Raw genomic sequence first — 20,333 nt, forward strand, 5'->3', positions numbered from 1 at the left:
ATCGATTTTAAACACACCTACTTCACAAATCCTCTGAAATCCCAGCACTGAATGAGAAAGAGCAGTTAGTACTGAAGAATGCAAAAGCATCGCTGAGATTAGAACTCAAAAATATACCTGGGCTCCCCGGTGTCATCATACCTAGGCTGGGCTCTCCTGTTACTCTTTCACAAAGGGCAGTGTGGTCACACACAAAGGCAGGACCATCAGATCATTTTCTCGCTCTGGTCATGCTCCAGTTCAAAGTCAGCGGAAGAAACTGAGCTTCCTACTTGAGCTTTCAGAACGAGGTACTGTTGTTTCATGAGTGTAACTGAATTGAATGGAAAGGTTGCCCTGAAAAAGTGGGCCTCAGGGTCCTCCGATGCTGAAACCCTGGGCAGTGGGAAGGGTGTTCAGACAAGGCTGTAGCGAGGCAAGCGCAGTACATGAGATTCAGGTCAGAAAGACACAGAAGTTACAGAGACAGCATGTCTCGAAGTGGCCGGCAGGGTGCACACACATGAAACGCAGACTAAGCTTTTGTTAAGTTTTGCTACATTTGCTTTTGTGAAATTTCTTAAATTTTCTATCCAGGAGGATTTAAGTATGGGAATGGGTCAGAGAAAGAAAGGCTAGAAATTCCTTTTCCTGAATGCTTAAAAGCAGGAATAACCCTTTTTGTGGGAAGGTTTGGGTTAGTCCTATGTACAGACTTTTAAAAGCCAGCAAATACGTTTGTGCTATATTGAAGAAGGGCTAGTGACACGGGATCAGATGCGAGAAGACCATGTATTTTATCATCCAAACTTGGGACACTTTTTAGGCTGAAAGAGGGACGATAATGATGACTGCATGACAACTGGTATGAACTGGGAGCATCCCAGCTAACCAGGACACCTACTCCCTGTAACTTGAGCACCAGGTGCATGGCAAGGAGCTTGAGGTCGGATATGGAATGCCAGTTAAGTGGCTATTATCCCATCGGCTTATTTTCATTCTCTGTGCCCACTTGTCCTCAAGATTCCAGATCTAGTGTAAATTAAAGAGCACGTCTAAAGGAAGCTCAGGGAGCAAAAGTGTAGAGTTACAGGTGAGATCTTGCACAATGCATTCTGTGGATCACACCAGATCCAATCTGACTTCATGGAATAGGGCACTGCTATGCTCTGGTAGCTGTTTTAGATGAGAAAGACCTACAAGAGCACAGGTTTTAATAATTAATGCTGATTTCCCCCCATCTCTCACACTACCCGGATTCTACAATCCAAATGGCCAAGATCATGAAAGTGCTAATGTACATGAACACTTCCACCGAGAAACCATATTTTCTCTCCTGGGTTCTTGGTAGTAAGGAACACGTGAAATATGATTGTTGAGAACTCTAGGAAGGATCCAGATAAAGCAAAAAAAAACAAAAAACAAAACAAAAAAACTGGTGAGCAAGTATTACATTACTGATCCAATGTGATCTACAAGATGAAGAATGAAGGTCGTCAGAAAGATAGAACAGTAACATTCTTATTTCCCAATAAGAAAATCCTTTATTTGCCCAAAACAACACAATTGTGCAGATCCCTCTTTCTTTAAACCAGTGTTTCCCCAAAGAAAGTCAACAGTGATGAATAAAGCTCAAGTAAGCAAATGGAGGAATTACTGGCAACACTTTATAAAATTCCGTTACACGCGGAACAGGCAGCAACCATCCAGTCCATTATGAGACTTTAAAAATTTTTGTTGAGAATGATGATTAAGGCAGAACTCTTGTTCAAGGAGATGCAGTTTAGAGAAAAAACAAAAAACCGAAACAGATTTCAGTTCAGAAAATCAGAAAATGTTTAGGTGGTTTCCACATGACAAACAAACTGATCGATTCAGCCAAATAATAGGTCAGCTGTGACTCATAAATCCTAAACTCCTCAGCTGTCCAACTTAATTTTAACTATTCAATCTGTGGTTCAAACCAGAAAACTGCCGTGCTCTTTCTGACTTTCTCTGAATTTACCGCACTGCCGTGGAATCAATTCACTATTGTAGGGGCCAACAAGAAACCTCGAGAATCAGATAACTTTAAGAGCTAATTTACTTTGGTTCTGGGCTAATTACATTTCCTAAAGTAAGTTTTGCTGATTGGTTAAGAACCCAAGCTATCAAAAGCCCAGGTATTTAGAGACATAAACACATAACCTGTCAAAAAAGAGCCCTGAACATAAGAGAAGGTTATTTGTAACTCACAGAGGGAATTTATGAAATACACAAATTGAGTTGCCCTCATTTATACCTTGCAACTGGGCAATTATATTATGGAGACTGGCTACACCTCACAGAGGCCTTGCTTCAAAAGCTGCAACAATCCATTTAAAGATAAAATAAAAACCCACAACGCTTGTTGATGTACTGTATTCCACAGAAGGCATTTTACTTGGAAACCAGAGTTGATTTCAACTCTATGAATGTTAAAAATACTGAACACAGTTAGTTACTTTCACGTGATATATAAGGTGGTCTATTCAAAACCCAACACACCTTAAGAGTTTATAATTTATGCTAGGAAGGAACATCCAATTCACCAAGTACACACTAGAGCTCAACAGATTTCAACTATTCACAATTTAATTATGACCTGATAAATACTTCTTCGATGACATTTCTGTCCTGTCAGGGCGGGGCCTGATAGAACCAGGAACAGTCTGGGGCAGCTGGGTGGCTCAGTCGGTTGAGTGTCTGACTTTGGCTCAGGTCATGATCATAAGGGTGAGTTCGAGCCCCACGTCAGGCTCTCTGCTGTCAGCTCAGAGCCTGCTTTAGATCCTCTGTCCCCTTCTCTCTGCCCCTCTCCCGCTTGTGCTCGCGCGCTCTCTCTCTCTCTCAAAAATAAACCAACATTAAAAAGAATCAGGAACAGTCTGTGGGTTTTCTGAGCAACCTCAGTCAAGTATTGGTTCTGCTTCTACTGTGGATTAAAGCTTCACCATGACTTTTCTTCAGGTTCTTGTCGAATTTGAACTCTACTAGGGTCTGGAGAGGGAGTTGTGACATTCTGAACTATCACATAAATGACAAATATAATACCTTCAAAACAGTAACGATAAACAGAGCAACGACGTCATCAGAAAACATAATGTGACAGCGATGGAATGGAACTGCTGCGGGAAGGCAACAGTGTCTGTATCTCAACCAACTCTCTCAAAGTGGCCCATTCAAGCGTGGATCGAAATCCAACTGTGGTTCCTCATTTTACATCCTGGATATAGAGCGTTCGTGAGAGGAGGTGCCACTGTGACTTAGGTGACAATGGAGCGAACCAAGTGCTGAAAGAGTAGTAGCATTTTCTCCCAATTATGTGATCATCCTTGGGAACCTAGCGTTTTGACAAAGTGTTCAAACATCGGAGAACGGAGCTGATATCGCGCAGTTGAGAGCCATGGTATTGGGCCTTATAGTCTGATTTCTGAAAGCCTTATAATGAGGGTGGAGTGGGTATACATTCCATTCTTTGGCTGTATTTTTGTTCAACAAAGCCTGCAATTTTCAGTCACTTGAAAATGTAATTATAGATAATGTTTGCATCAGTAGCAAGAATACAATAAGCACACGGGGCACGAAAACTCCACTCAAATCACATCCTCTTAGGTTACGACGCTTGTCTCCTGCCAAGAGTAAAGACACGTTGACAAGCTCATACTCGATATGAAATGGTTTGAGGGTCAGACCAGCCCATGCACGAATTCTCCTCGAACCTGTCCGTATCCCTTCCTTTACATTGGGTATGTGGTCATGAAACAGCTATCTACCATTTGCTGAAAATCCAGAGTCCCCTCAAATGTTTAGACACTTGAGCAAAAAGCTACAAAGAGCGCCAAAGTTTACAGACACTTGAAATGCATGGGATACCGTGTTCAAGGTGGTCACAACTGTCAGTCCATTTGTTCAGGGACTCCCTTATGCTACTGCCTACTTACTTGGCCCACTTATGGAGGGATAAACCTGCATGTTGCATAGAAAGGATTCTGCAAAAAGTCACCAACTGAGGGGGACAGTAGAGATTGAATACCACCTGAGAGCCTTTTTCTAATTCACAAGGCGGCCTGCTCTGGGCTCAAGGCGCCCCTGAGAAAGGCCAAGTGTTCATCTGAATTAGATGTAAAAATTAAGAAGTTGGAAGTACACAGGGGGAAGGCCAGGTGCCTAATGAAGTCCTCACGAGAAACCTCTTCATGAAATATATGGCTATCTCGAATGAAGAACAAGGACCCGCCTTAACATTCAATGTTAACTGCTTCTTTATCTCTGCAGTAAGTGAGAATCTGAGGCATTAAGAGATCTTGACATTGCTATGGTGCCCCTTTCTAGTGACATCGCTCACAACACACTTGCCTTCTAGACTCAGAAATCGGTCTCGCTATGAAATAAAATCAAGAACAAGCAATTTATGTGAAAAAGCACATAAAAAGCAGATTATTACTGGGTCACAGCGAAGAAATTGTACTTCATCCTCGGAACCCGCATCGTCAGCTGCCAAGTCACCAAAGTAACCAGAAATTCAGCGTACTTATGGTCCTAGAAGTGTCTAAGAATCCCTCAACAGGCAAAGACAGCCTCCTGGACCAAAATGCAAGGTGGCCCGAGAGAAAGACCTCAGGCTTTGTAAACAAGCACTTGGAAACAGAGGAATACCATCCCCCTTCCCCCAAACCTCTTTCTTGTTTGCAAAACAGGAACGATACAGCTTAATCTTGCAAAATTTTTCTGAAGATTATTGATATTTTATATAAATTCCTTAGCCTAATGGCTGGCCTCCAGGGTATCCTCGGCTACTATCATAAAAAATTTCACAAAGTACACTCAGGAAGGAAGGTAGCGTTCTTTAAAGCGTCCATAATCAGGAGAAAAACATTTAAAAAGGAGTATTTATTTGTCCAAGAATTATAGCTTTGTTGACATGAGAGAACATTTTTTTGGCTTCTGGGCAGACATCATTATTTTATTGAACAGACAACTAGAAATCCCAAACTGAATCAAAAGTATCATGTTCTGAGTAGACCTGAAAAAAAAAAGACACAGTTAGGAGCAAGATAAAGGCCACCACGTGGCTTCTGTGGCTGACCATGGTCCTATCTTGGTCACTTTTTATAACTACTGGAACAAAATCTTGGCCCAGCTGAAAGGCTGCCTACAAGTTAATTGGACTTCTTTGATACTGTGATGATAAAATGAGGCGATTGCAAAGTACCGATCAATCTGTCCAGGAATGTTTGCAGTATGTGCATGGCTGGCCCCTTCTCCAAAGGCTTTGCCAGCTTTGGGCCACAGGCCTAGTTTTCCCTTCCCAACAAGCTCAGGACCAGCAGTCACCTCTGATGGGACAGTGCTCCCACTGCATCAGGGTGACGACGTTCACCCTAATGCCAAGCGGTCTGTTCCCCAAGGAAGGGGACACTTAGCTTTGGCGGTCATGCTAGTGACCTGGAGATCCGCAGTCAACATCATTCTCTCAGCCGGAGCGGGTGCCGAGTGTTCCCCTGGCCCATCACTGACAACACCCTTCAACCCACGCACGCGGGCAGGCTGTATAGGCTTCCCAACTGAACCTGAATACGTGTGATCTCAAGCAATTAAGAGACGTACAACATTAGGAGCAAATCTTCACCCTAGCTGAGGCAGCTCTAGTCTCTTAGGACGTCAAGGACTCGGTCAGCTATGTTGGGAGAAGTGCCTGTTTATCAACGCACAGACCAGAGTCACTGTGACGCCTCCTGCTGTTGGGCACCACCCGAATACACACCCTCTACCCACTGTGCCACCTCATAAAAATCCCTGATTCCCTCTCCAAGTCTTTTCCTCCCTCAGTGACTCTCCTTCTGTGTTCTCTAGGCACTCTGTGGCCTGAACACCTAAAGAGAAATTAGGTACCAGTGTGCACCATAGTCCCTCTCCATATTCACATCACCCAAATTGTTTCCCCAATGGCCGGGTTTCTGCTAGGGCTAGGAGTCCCATTATCGGAAACCAGCCTGCGTATTGTGTGGTTGATTCTCTCCCCATAAGAAAATCAAAATCTATTTCAGCTGGTGTAGAGATGGGCTCCCCCCCCCCAGAAAGCGCATAAGGGGATATTGGATGAAGATATTGCTTTTTGCTTCAACCCGATCCCAGAATGGAAGGTCGGACCACGAGTTCACGGTTGGAAGACGAACTGCATTTCATTTCTCAATCATCATGCAGAAAAGGGAGAGAAAAAAAAAATCAGTCTTTATAATGTTGTCCTGGGGACTGAGCATTTTCTGGAAGTTTATATGGGAGCAATACTGCTTTATGGGTCTTTGGCTGAGACTTTAAAGCACGAATGTTCTGAGGGAGAAAACATTAACCGGTCAATTGTAATGAGGTTTCACTGTACTTGACTCTCCCAGGAAATGGAGGTGAACTTGTGGTCAGTTTTAAGTACCATGAAGCTAATAAAATATTTAGGTTGTCATTCCTTTCCCAACGTTAGCCTCACAGTAATTCTGTGGGACAGATAAGGAGCATATCTTATTATCCTTATTTTCTAGATGAGGAATCTTGACAAGTCAGCCAAGACCTTAAGTGGGCATGGAACAAACCAGAAGACAAGCCAGGGGAAGGCTTCAGACTGCTGTTTAGTAAAGGGTCTTTAGTCTTGAAGAGCAACCTCCAACCTTGTAGCAACATCCCTAGTGATCCCGGCCTACTACGCCCAAGCAGGACCCAATGCAGGACCCAAGGCAGGGCAAACGTCCCTGACGAGCAGAAACAATCTAACAGGAAGTTATTTCTAACAAACAATTTAAACCCACACACGCCTCACGGCATTAACATGGTTCCTGTATGAAGAATAAGGTTTCCTGAATTCTTCTCTGGAGAAAAGTGAATTCTGTGGCCAGGGTCCATTCAGGAAAGAGACACAGAGTGCTTTGCTTGGTCTCCACTCCAACAGAGTGCTTCTTAAGGGGCCTCGCAGGACCAGGAGTGAAGGAGCACCTGTTCAGGACTGCCCTCGTGAATACAGGACAGGAAGAAAGAAAGTAGATATTGGAGGCGACCCTTTGACATCTAAGAGTAAGAAAAAAGGCTGTAAAAGGAGAGAGAGAGAGAAAGAGGGAAAAGGAGTCGGGAAAACGTGGCTTTTTGTGAAAAGAGAGAATCCTGACAGGTAGCGTCAGCATGTAAAACAGACGTGCCTGGCAGAGGCACCAGTGGTGGTAACCAGCACGCAGGCTTTCTAAGAACTGGCGTGTAGCCTTTAAATCCTGACACCCAAGAGAGATGGCTGCGTGGACAACGGGAGTCACGAGGAAAGAGGTCACCAGCATGGACGGAAGGGAGTAATTGCAGTTGGAAGCCTCCTGGTGACGATTCTGAGCAAGCAGACACAGCTGCCGAGGATCCAAATATAGCCGCCGCCCGAGACAATGGCATCCGTAAAGTTAATCGTTCTGAAATACACTCCCCTTCTGCTCGCCCAGAAAACTCAACACCCCTTCTGTAACGTATGAAGACAAAATACAGCTCCGTGCACAGAAACGCGCAGCTACTCTGGTTGTAGGAGTTGACTACAAGTGACGGCCGAGGGCTTTCCACACTGCCCTCCCGTCAAGGCTCCTGTTGGGAGAGATGTGGTGTGGACACACGTGGCCCCTTCTCTTCACACGGAGGAGAACTCTTCGGGAAGGGCCTAATTAAATGGGCCTAGAGAAGATTCAAATACAAGAGCCAAGAAGATATCAATCGGGAAAGCCTAAGGAAGGCAGGAAGCAAACTCAGAAACAGCTATCCTGTTTAGGACCACAAGGAAATGAGCGGATGCAAAGAATCAGGAGTGGAGAGCCAAACAAAGCAGCCTGACTACATGAATATACCTTAGTCTTCTCCCCAAGTCTTCCCTCCTCCTGCCTTTTCACCTTATCTTTGCCTTTATCACTCCCCTAAGGTTTTCAAGGATCAAAGGGGATGTCAGGTTTCCACATTACTTGCTCTACCTACTCGACCCAACGTCTTACTCAGGAGATGCAGAGAGAAACCAAGTGGATGCAGGAGCACATGTGTGGGTTTCGGATGGTTTACGTCAGTTTACTCTCCCCCCTCGTAGGTCCCCACATCTGCTCTAAGGTTAACCTTCTGAAGATGTCCTGGTAAGGTGCTGAACTCCCTTTTAGGCACCATGGAAATTTCAAGGGCTCTGTACAACAAGGACAGCAAGGCATGGATAATGACGTGCATCAACGAAGGGGGGGGGGCAGGGGCCAAGAGGCACGAGGTAAGGGATGTAATGTGGTCTGGCCAGTACCAGCTGGGACCACCCAAGAAAATACCACTTAGGGCCTACTGTCCAGATCGCTCTGCGAGGAGCCTTTCTTCCTCCTTCAAACCTGGAAGATCCTGATGGGAGCGACATGTTGATCACAACGGAGCCACAGGAGGGGGCCCCCAGGGCCAGGGACTTTGCAGCAAGGACAGAAAGGACCACTCAACCCTCAGCTTTCTACTCAGTGAGAGGTGACAGCAACATCAGGAGGGGTTTTTTTCCCTTACCTTTAACAGAAACTTGGGGGTTCTGGGCCGAAGAGTCAGAACATCGTCTTGAGACCTCATTTGAATACGTCTTTGGTCAAGATGCTAAACTTTTCTAAATCTTACAGTTTTCAGTTATGAAGATAATAATCTGTAAACACTGGCTGTGTCATAACAACTTCAGAACTGTTACACCCAAAGACCACTAAGGGGCAGATATTTCAAGAAAGTAAAGACTTATGCCCAATGAGGTAGTTTGTCATGTATATGTACTTTCACACACATACACACGTGCATATATGTACTCATATGAACACACACATACACACACATTTTATGCCTACTGACCACAGCCAAGTGAAGAATGCTATTTTGCTCTCTTAACTTATGAAAGGACCAGCTGATTTTATTTTTGGCAGATAAATGTGGCACAACTTTCTAAGCTATGGGGGGAGATAGAAACGGAGACACAATTCATGGAAAAGGATATAAAAATGCCACCTTAAAATTTAATGAGCTTGTGTGCCTGGGTGGCTTAGTCGGTTAAGCGTCCGACTTTGGCTCAGGTCATGATCTCGCGGTTTGTGAGTTCGAGCCCCGCGTCGGGCTCTGTGCTGACAGCTCAGAGCCTGGAGCCTGCTTCGGATTCTGTGTCTCCTTCTCTCTCTGCCCCTCCCCCACTTGTGCTCTGTCTCTATCAAAAATAAAATGTAAAAAAAAATAAAAAAAATAAAAAAACTTAACGAGCCTAGGTCAAACTACCAACTGTCTTTACAAAAAAGTATAAAAATTAAGAATTTCAGCACAAAATCATACAACTTCAGATCCTACTATGAGAGAACTCGTGACTCTCCCATGGTACCCCTCCCCCCAAAATGCTTTTAAGCTGTCCAAAAGTTATGTCAAAATGTCAAATCAATCAGCTGAAATTAACTGCATTCCCTCTGAGGAGTCACCACTGTCATCTGTGAAAGTGGGCGATCTTGAGGCTACTGGAGCCTATAAATGTCAGACAAAGCAGCTAGTGGGTTGGGGGAACTTGATGTCCACAGTTCTAACAAAGGCGTGAGCAGAACCTCCTCTTACCGAGGAGACAAACCTCTTTGACTTCTTCAATTATTAAGACTTAAAATCAGGGGCACCTGGATGGCTCAGTTGGTTAAGCTTCTGACTTCGGCTGAGGTCATGATCTCATGGTTTGTGAATTCAAGCCCGCATGGGGCTCTGTGCTGACAGATCCTCTCTGCCCACCCCCCTTATGTGTACTGTCTCTCTCTCAAAAATAAATGAACATTAACAAAAAAAAAAAAAAAGACAATATCAAAACATTCCCCATAACCCCATTTTAAGGCACTGTTACTATTAAAGGAATCCCATGATCTGGTCATCTGTCTGTAGGATTCCTGCCGTTCGGCTGACCAAAAGGGAGCACTGATCATTTAAACTGAGTCCTCCTCAGGATAGATTTATTTAAAACCTGACCTTAAGTAAAAGGCCATGAGTCTGGTAGAAAACTTCGTAATAATAAACCCAAATGATATTTTAGTCTAAATACAGGCTAAACTTAATTTACATAAATCTTCAGGAAGAAAAAAAAATGGGTCTAATAATTTGCTGGCAAGTTGGCTCTGAGGCATTCATTCAAATGGAGTAATTAAAATTTAACCAAAAACGGAATTTGTACTCATCTGTCATTTTGAGAGCCGTAGGATTACATATTTATTAGCATTCCATTTTAAAGGATCAGCTGATTTTAAAGTATCACTCTCAGTATCTGAACATAATATACAATCTGCAGTTCATAAAACAGACCGTTCATAAAACTCCGGGTGTAGCTCTGTGAACGTGTAAATCTCAAATATGCTCACCAGGCATTTCGGCCATGTAACTGGAATTGTATTTCTATCAAACCAGTTGGAGTAATCATTTTCTGTCCCGATTTGGAACAAATGGCCAGGGTGAAGCGGTTCAAAATCTCCCTGTCACCCCCTTTCCTTTAAAAGTCTTTTCTAGAAGGAGACTAAAGCTCCCAGTAAATGAAAAAGAAATCCCCGGGAGGAGAGCGAGGTTTCCTTCCCTCCGCATCTAGATTCAGAGCATGAGAATATTGGATGGCACAATTACACAGTGATGATGCTAAAGGGGGATAATTATTTTACAATTACCTGAGAGCATCACATTTACTGCGCTAATTAGTTTTTGTTTCCCACAAAGGTTTTTCCAGGAATGCGCAGCTCCATTTCTCTTCGCTTTAGCAAGAGCTTTCTCTTAAGGAAAAATAAAACCACGTTTTCTGCACTGCCACACAAGTGGCCAGTGACGCTGGCCCCATTATGTTACCGGTCCCTCCCTGACAGTGGAAACAGACACGGGGGCATGGGAACTTCTTGGGTATGAATGAACCGGAAACCGTTAGTGCTTTCCAGACCCTCCCTTCTGCAGTGCTTAGCACACCTATTCCACCAGACAAACAGCTGACTCCTTCTGGTGTCCTAATCTGCAAACAAAAAGCAAAAATGTGAGCCTCTGAAAAAAACCAAACCAAAAAAAAAAAAAAAAAACAAACACGCAAAAAAACCCCAAAAACAGAACCCCTCTGGTATTAATACTCTAAGTGGGAAATAAAGACTTTTGAAGTTTGGATGAAGTTCGGCCCAGGAAGTATGCCGCGTCAATGGCTTATTAATTTAGCTCCTTGAAACGTGTTGAAAATATCAGGTTTTCCAGTGGCATGCAAATCAGACAGAGAATGCTTACAGTATTGTTCAACAGTCGTGAGGATGACTGAGAATGTGCGACAGTGACGTTCAGGGCTGTGGACAAGTCTACATATATCAGCCTCAACAAATGAGCACTACCCCGAATTTTGGCACAAGAGCTAGATCGCGCCCCGTGCTGGCTACAGAACACTCAAGTTCATCAGATGGCTCTGCGTGCCACAACAGTACCTGTCTTGAATGAGCATTTAGTTTAGAAGCAACAAAACCACAAAGGAGGGTGGTAAGGAGAAATGAAAAGTTCGCAAATTTGTGTTAAAAAAAAAAAAAAAGGAGGGAGATTGCAGTCTTTTATCAGAGGCCAAATATACTGTTGTTACAGCTGTTGGGGGAGGGGGGAGGGTGAGAACTGCTCTGAGGTGGAAACATCCTAAATGATCCCATGAAATCTTAATTACTAGGTTCATATCGGAAAATCTTATCTCCTTTTTTATCTTGTCTCGCAAGGTTCTTGTTCCCCCCAGTTCACGGTGTCTCATCAACAGATTCCAGAGTAATCTCAATCCAGCAAATTACAATTAAACAGCAATACTTAACAATTAACATAATACCTCTAACCCAGATCAAAGATAACATTAGTGTTCCAAAATGCCAATATGGGAGGAGTTTCTGTTCTCAGGAAGCAGCTGATACTAAAATATGTATTGCTCACTGAAAAATCCCACTTGAAAGTAGACTTTAAAAATTTTCCTTAAAAATCCATATGCATAACCCTTTTTGCAGAATCTTCTCTAATTCCTTGCATGATCATCAAAGAATCAGGTGCTAAGTCCCAGTTATTGCTGTATTTTATTATTGGTAATGGCATTTTCTGAACATACTTCAAATCCCATCTTTATCTTACTGGTACCTTGTAAACCAGAAAATATTTTTAATTAAAACATATTCTCTTTAATGAACATATGGATAATAGTGTGAATCTGAATCAAATTAGAAAGTCAACTCTGAACGAGTCACACATGTTTCCTATAATGCTCAACCATTCTCATGTGGCATAATTTTGGATTTCTGGTAAAAATCTACGTCGTATATTTAATCCACAGTTCTCTCTTCTCTCCCCATCAGCACGTGAACTTGCATTTATGTAACACACGCACAAGCCAACCCCAGCTTTGCTGTTCACTGCCTATGAGGCATGGGCAGCATACAACACCTTTAAACATGACCTGTAAAATGGGTATAACCCGCCCCCAGCAGATCTATTGCTAAGGTTAGAGACAGGTAAATAAAGTGCCTTGGTACACAGTAGGTATTCCATTAATGACTCACGTTTTCATCATTTGAGGGAAAGGGAGAAAACAGTAATTACGACGCCTTCCGGAAGTGGTCACGCTGCCCCCTACGATAGTTTCTTCATCTATAAAACGAGGTCTGTCCAGATGGTCTCTAAAGCCCCTTTCAACTTGAGCGGTGAAAGCCCCTAGACCCCCCTCCCCCCCTTTCAGTTTAACTGGACACTGACATTTTTCCAGCTATCTTAACTCGGGAGGACCTAATGAACAAAAATGGTGAATTCACCAAACTGATGAATTTACACTCAGGATAATTTTTCTCATTTCCAACAAGGTTACTTACTGAATGTGGGTGGTTGGGATTGGGGGGAATAAGATTTCATTTTAATTTGTTTCTTGATGTCTTATTCTAACAACACAAATAGGAATAATTTTAAAGCTGCATTTATAGATTTTTTTCCACCTGCAATTTCTCATTTCTAAGACATGATTTCTTAGATTCTTCTGCTTAAAAACTGAAAAGCATCTAAAACCCCTGAACGCATATGTGATCATTGAAAAGGTTAAACAAAGGAAAACCCTCATCCCCACACCCATCCCAAACCGACTGCCCAAGCTTAAAACAGAATTTTTGAAATCAGTTCCTACTCTACCTTCATTATGCTTTGTTGCAATCGATATTCTACAGTAGCATAAAGACAACAAAACGTCAGTAGTTAAGATTATTTAAAAGGTCTATTTGCATTTACAGTTTCGATACTGAAGGCTTAAAACGCCAAGACTTTGAAGCATATGTCCCAACAATTCAGAGCCACTGCAGAGCCTTAAATGATCTGGGCTCTTTAAACACTGGATGGCTCGTGGGGCCATCAAGCGTAATAATTCATCTCAAAAGCTATTTGTTCATCTGCCTTGAGGACTCAAACATATTACATCTTGCAAACTTATGTAATATATTCTTGTGGGAGAATGCCATTGAAAATATGTCCTACTGCTTTAGAAAATCAACACCAGAAAAGCCCCTATGCTTTATTTAGGTCCCTTTTAGGAACAGGCCAATATTCAGCCGCCTGCAATTTAGTCCAAATGGCAATATACCATATGTGACAACCGGTCCCGAAAACAATAAATCTGCACGGCTATCTTCTCAACCGCATGCATATGGCAATAAGACACAGTGCTAGGTGGGCTTCAAGCATTTTCAGCTTGTCACACGCCCTCCCACACACCTCTGTTCCCCAAAGATAGTCTCCAATGTGAGTTAATTACAAACTATTTTGGAAAGCATGCGACAGTACTCAGGGCTAAGAGGACATAATAGTTATCTTGGAAACAAATTATTTACAAATCCTCTATTTTTATTTTTTTTTTTAAAAAGTTCAATTAAGCAAGAGTTGGCAAGCACTGAAAACAATGGGGGTCTGATTCCAAAGGATATCATTGGGAAATAACTAGCATCTGGAAGAGGAGTGGGGGTAGGAAGTTATACCAGGGTTTGCATAGGAGACTCCATGGCTGAGATACAAAGGCTCTATTCAGAGCAAACAGTTTGAAAAAGCCACATTCATCCACCAAATGAAAAAGACAAATTAAACTTTCATAATTCGTAATTTAACTGACAAGAGACAGCATCTTTCGGAGACCATTAACACATTAAATTCACAGAGCATTCGTTAGATGGAGATCTTCTGGTCACCTAAGTAGTAGCAGGTGACTGAAAACTCAATCATGATCAAGCCACTTCTTCCTCCTGACGCTCCTCCTCCGGAGAGCAGAAACCACAAAACTTTCAATAGCAAATGCACAAACAAGTATTATATATCCACACACACGTATATTTTAAGGGGGACAGGACAGAGATCTTGTAAAACAAGTATCACGGGAATGTTACTAATCAAGATTAATTTCCCAGAGAAAATTGCCAAAAGGAAATTCAATATTTTAATTTACGTTATCTGATTGTCTTAGTTGGGACAATGAACCTGATCGTGTGTACAAGCAAGTTAACATTCTTCATATCGACTGGAAGGACAATTCGCACTTAACAGATTCTATCAGCCGCCTTCCCCCCCCCCCCTTTTGTTTTTTTAATCCTAGGGGCTCAAATAATTGGCCACCGTGGAACTTCTCAAAAATCTCTTCACTCATAACATTTAACATGCTAGCAAATGAATCTAGCACCGTAGGGGAAAGCGAGCTGCCAGAGAAATGGATCAGAAAGCTGTGAATGGTCTAAAAACTGCAAAGGGTACATAAGGTGCCAGAAAGAATATGGATGTGAAGTCGTAGAGCGGGTAGAATAGGAAACATTTTATATGTACTCTTAGCAAGGATAACCGTCGTTTTTTCACTAGATTACTTGTAGCCTAGATTCACTGGCAGAATTCTTGCCCGATAAGAGACAATTTTGTACATTCCAAGTCTAAAATGGACACAGACCTTTCAGACCCGCTTCTGGCAATCCTTTTAGGTTTCTTTTTCGTAACACGCCTGAAATACAAGTGGATGCTATTGACTCGATAGCGCCCGAGCTGATAGAAGAAACTTTCCTATCGAGACTAACGAGCCAGAGAAAAATTAGATATACTTTCCTTTCTTCAGAAATCCCAGCTCCGTACTTCTCCCAATAAACTCTCCACCCTAGTTTGGCGACGTGTAAAACAACCAGAACCACATTAATTATTAAATTATAGACTGCACATCAGACGAACCACCATGATTACGTAAAAATTACCTCTAATTTCTGCAATAGAGTACACCGGGCTATTTTAACGCTTTATAATTACCCCCCCTCTCCCCCACTCCCCCCGTTTTTTTTCCTCTTCTCTCCTCTCCTTCCACTTCTCCCACCGCCGGCGAAGAGTCTTTGCAAATGTAAGTCAGAGGAGCGGGTAATATGGTAAGAAGGGATCTTTAAATGGGCCACGAGAGCTCCACCAGACCCGCATTTCAAATGACACGAGCGTGCACGCGCGCACCCCGCCCCGGGACGCCGCGCCCCGCCGACCGGACCCCACGCCCGGACCCCCGGACTCCGCGTCGGGCTCGCCGGTCCCCACCTGGTCCCCCGCTCGCCGGCCGCCGCCTGAAACCCACGCCCCGACCCCGGTCCGGGTCCCGGTCCCCGCCCCGACCCCGCTCCCCGCACCGCCCGGCGCGGCACGTCCGGACACTCGCCCCGCTCCCCGCGTCCAGCGCCGGCTCACAAACCCGGGGGAGGCGGCCGAGCCGCAGCCGCCGGCCGCCCTCGCCCTCCTCGGGGGCTCCGGGAGCGAGACCTGGCGGCAGCCGCCCGGCCGGGGGCGCGGGGAGAGCGGCCGCGCGTGCCCCTCGGGGCTGCACTCACATTCTGTCGGGAACTAGCAGGCGGCCCTCGACCATCATGTCCGGGAGGAAATCCAGCTTGAAGGCAGAAGTCATGTTCTCGGCGCGCGCTCTGCGCTCGGGCGGCGGGGGGCGGCTGTGCGCGCGTCCGAGCGGCCGCGGGCGGCGCGAGATGGGCAGGGACAGGTGCGCGCGGCCTCCCGGCGGCCGCCCGAGCCGGCACTTGTCACATTCTCTCCCCTCCCGCTCTCCGCCAATCCCCTCCGAAATCCAGCGCCCCGGCGACGGTCTGCGGAGCGCCAGGTGCGGCGAGCGGAGGCGGAGCTCCGCGCCCGCCGCGCCGCCGCTTAACCCCTGCGGGCCCGCCCGCCCTGCCCCCGGAGGGAGGGACCCGCCCGAGGCCCGCGGCTGGGGAAGCTGAGCTCACCAGCTTTTAAAAATAGCCAGACTTTCCTGGGGTCCCCAGCCTCCAGCAAGGCAAACTAGTTCACCACGCAGCCTCGGTCCAGTTCCGCTCAGTTCCCCCATTTGCACGGCGCCTGGCACGAGGCCCGAATAACCGCTGTGGTAGATCAGTGCCACTGTATTGCCAAAGCCTAGTTCCCATGACGGTCCAAACCCAAGTCCCCAGCCGAAGCCGGGAGAAAGGGCACCCTCACGAGTGCTTGCTGAAACGCACCTCGGTGCGATCTGCTAGCCAGTGTATGAACTCGCAACAATAACTGATCTAGCATTCGTGGGTTGGCCAAAGTATCAGATAAACGGCCCAAGTGACATTTAGGGACTTATCTCAATGCTTTAAGGACAAAGAGGACTCAATCTGCACACAATTACATTTCCTTTGTATCATCTTGGAAAAACGCACAAGTTCAGATAAGGGACTGAAAAATGTGAATCACGGTAATCACGTTTTCTTTTAAAAAGGAAACAAATTTGTCCTTTTCTAGTATTTAAGGATGAAAAACCAACGGACTTTACTGAAAGACTGTGAGAGCTGTAACGTAACGGCCATGAGGCCTAAACATCCATTTAAGATGTGTGACTTGACTAATAGGAGTGGTGAAAAATGGCGAAAATCTCAAAGGAATAAAGCAGGGAGTTGAATTTTCCCAAGTGATTTGCAACAATTCTTGAAAGGTAAGTATACAGTGACGTTCTAATTCGCTGTTGTCATTGTTTTGTTTGGTTATTTAGATGAAAGCAAACTTTTCACAAGGTCACAGGATGCAAGGATGTAAAACTTCTCATATTTCATGTGCTAAAGCAACATCATAAACTGCATACCAGAATTACAGTTTGCCTCTTATGGTAATCGCTCTCATTTTGTAAGGACATAGCACACGCCTGGGGATACAGTCACGGTAGCCAGAGGGTTAAACAACTAAGTCACGTGTAGTTAAATACACCAGGTATAAGCCTGATGTATCAGGCACCATTATTCAGAGAAACGATCTTTTCTCACAACTTCTTGTGCGATCATGAGACCTGACCATCTTTTGAGATTATGAATGAAAACAAATATTTATATACCAATTTTAAATCCACCTATCAATTTTAAATCCAGCCTTGATGGATGGCTTGAGTAATATGAAGTAACAGGCCTGGAGTATTCAATTAAGTCCATACATACTTAATGGACTTGATTTCCTCCTTCAGCTGAACAGTATATCTGGCTTTGACCAAGGCACTTCTAATTCCAAGACAGATGCAGGGCTAGGACTAACCTTCATTTTAAAATATTGCCTTTCTGAGGAATGAGGTCTAAGTTCACAAGGAATTGAAAAACAGAAATTGAAAAACAGATGCAATGAAATGAGTTCTTAGACCCAAAATGCCCAAACTTTTCCTGATAGCATCGAGTTCAGCTTACTCCCTCTCCTCGCTACTATTGGCTGCCTTTGAAGTGATAAGAATTTTGTTGGTCTTTCAATAACCTTAATAAAGTAATTAACTGGATAAATGAGACCAACCTGGTCAGTTCTTGGTTTTCGTACATTTATATAAATCCCAAATGTATATAATGAGCCAACTGTATAACAAACTCATTTCAGAATGAGCATAGCCGGCCTCCAGAACAGAAGCAAAACACAGCCGCGTTCATCAAAAAGAAAAATATTTTCAAATCAGCTGTGGAATAAAGCTCCATACGTACCTCCATTCTATAAGGTATAAGACGCTTCATTAACATGTACACTTCTGAAATATTTATTTTCTCTTTAATTGCATGTGAATTAGTTGGGAGAAGCTGTAGGGAAGCCCTCTTACTGACTTAAGCCTTCTCAGCAGTTTGTTAAATTCTAGTCTCAAATCCCTTGAGGCAATAGTGGATTCAAAGCAGCTTTTAATCACACTATAAGGAGGGTGAAGTAGTATGTAAGTAGGTCATAGAGAAAGAATTACAAGTGCATAGGTTATTGCCTTATTTAACAACTACGGTGTATGTACCAGAGTTTTCAAAGCACATTTGCTTCTGACATTTAAAGTTAGAAGCAAAACCAGGGTCAAGTATAAAAAGAAAACCCACTCTTACATGGGATACCGTGATGATGTGAACCAAGGAACGCTTATGGAGTGTAGCTGAGTTTAAATCGTTTGGCTGCCAAATACATAAATAATACAGTGATTGCACAGGCACTTGATGCAGGTGCCAAAGAGAAACAAAATACACACATACACACACCCTCCACAGGGTGTTGTTTCCATGATCATAGCACATACACAATAGTCCTTTTAAAAAATACAAATTTCAAAAGCTCTTGAGTCTAGAAACGAAAACAAAACAAAAACACCCAACCAAATACCACCTGATGAAAAGCGTAAATTTCCCGTTTCACTGCTTTGGCAGAAGGAAAAAACAAAATCTAGAAACAACTCAATGGGGCCCCTTTTTTAATTTTCATGCAGTAATGAGCCATCAGGTATCATGTTTTGGCAGTTGGTGTTATTTGGCAGACAGCTCCGCTGGGCCGCTGTTCACTCGGGTTCAATGGAGCTATTTTATAGCCAAGGATCTTATCAACAGCAGTGAAAAGGGATGAGGCCATCAGCGGGCCCCTCTCGTGGACATGACCTGGTTGGTGACACCACTGTGTGCTGACATCACTGGGGACGGGTCTGTGGGGAACAATGAAGATTCCTCATAGTTTTAGCTTCATTGTAGAAAAACCTTAAGCTCTTTCCTAGGCCCATCCCCCTACCTTCTCTAATTGTCTATTTTTTTTTTTTAATCAACTTGCTATTCATTTCCCAAACAAAAGGCAATTCAAGAATTGGAAGCACTTCAAGGGAAAGTTTCTGAATGACCTCATTTTATATGAGGCCTTCCAAGGCAATCGGGTGCTCTGTGCTGTTTCAGCAAGCTGCTTCCCCCCACCCCATGCCTCATCTCAAACTGAGTTTTCTCCAATGGTCATTGTTTGCGCACTGAATTATCACTGGCATTAAAAAAAAAATCTCAATAGAAACAGCATGCTAATAAATGCATTTGTACATAGAGTACACACTGCAGGGAAAAATACTATCCCAGTCACCCCACTCAATCAACAAACCAGAATATAGTCCCTTGATCAAAAAGCTTTCAACATTTTTGCAGAAAGTTTATACCGTAAGTTAGAGACTGGTGCTTGCTATATGGTGATTAGCGTTTATAAGCAATTTTTCCCCCTACAGATAACCTTGTATATTTCATGATAAAGTTCCATTTTTTAATTGTTCCTATACACAATGTCCTACATTACAATCTCTTTAAAAGCAGAACACCATCAGCTATGTTATAGATATCATCTTCACAAAAGCGTCTCCCCCTCCCCCCCGCCCCCCCACTTCTGGCTCATCATTACAAACTGGAATCCAAAACATCTTTGCCCTATCACATTTTCGAATTCAAATTTTATTAACATAGCTGTTTCGGTTAAAAAAAAAAAAAAAAAGCCTAATGTGCTCAGGGCCATTTGGAGCAAGACATACAGGCCCTATAAGGGGATTTCCTATCGTTTCTAGCCAATAAATTTGAAATCCACATGAATGTTAACTACCTGAGAGAATATCTGACTTTGTGGCCATGTGTTTGTTCTTGGCTTTCTCCAGTTTCATTAGTAACTTGCAAAAATAAACAATGGTGTTTTTTTATGTGCTTCAAAACACCCAAACAGATCCTTAAGCGATACATTGAAATACATCTTTTCTTCATCCCATAAAGGCATCCCTTAAAAAGACTTTTATCGCCAATTATAAATTTAAAGTGATCACTTTATTATTCACACACGCCCCCCTCCCATTTTCCATTGAAAGCTTCTGGAATGGTGACTTTGTCACATCCCTAAAATGACTTAAGTAAAATTAAATGCCAATAAAGATGAAGTAGTTATTAGAGTCTTATTTTACATTTTTACAGGAATTTTAAGTAGTCACTCTCCCTTGAGAACAGCTGCTACTGGCTTTTTGCAATCTTGTGTTTTTCTGAATCTGTTTTTAATAGAGCAAAAATACA

The 20,333-nt window shown here is 43.5% G+C and overlaps 1 protein-coding gene across 13 annotated transcripts in view; it reads right to left on the bottom strand.

Moving 5' to 3' along the window:
* The window catches only part of CELF2 (CUGBP Elav-like family member 2), an 830,774-nt gene that overhangs the window by 292,926 nt on the left and 517,515 nt on the right, over nucleotides 1-20,333 (bottom strand). Inside the window, exon 1 of one of the 13 annotated variants that reach the window (XM_086714983.1) lies at nucleotides 15,867-16,157. The exons of 10 other annotated variants lie outside the window; for them this stretch is intronic. In XM_086714983.1, coding sequence (XP_086571109.1) covers nucleotides 15,867-15,940 — 74 coding nt within the window. In that variant the 5' untranslated portion in view covers nucleotides 15,941-16,157. Of the gene's footprint in view, nucleotides 1-15,866; nucleotides 16,158-20,333 lie in introns of those variants that run through there. 2 more of the 13 variants (XM_086714982.1, XM_086714984.1) reach the window with 2 other exon arrangements.

Source organism: Puma concolor, chromosome B4 (genome assembly GCF_028749965.1).
Source record: "Puma concolor isolate L17-30 chromosome B4, mPumCon1.1.hap2, whole genome shotgun sequence".
Classification (NCBI taxonomy): Eukaryota; Metazoa; Chordata; class Mammalia; order Carnivora; family Felidae; genus Puma; species Puma concolor.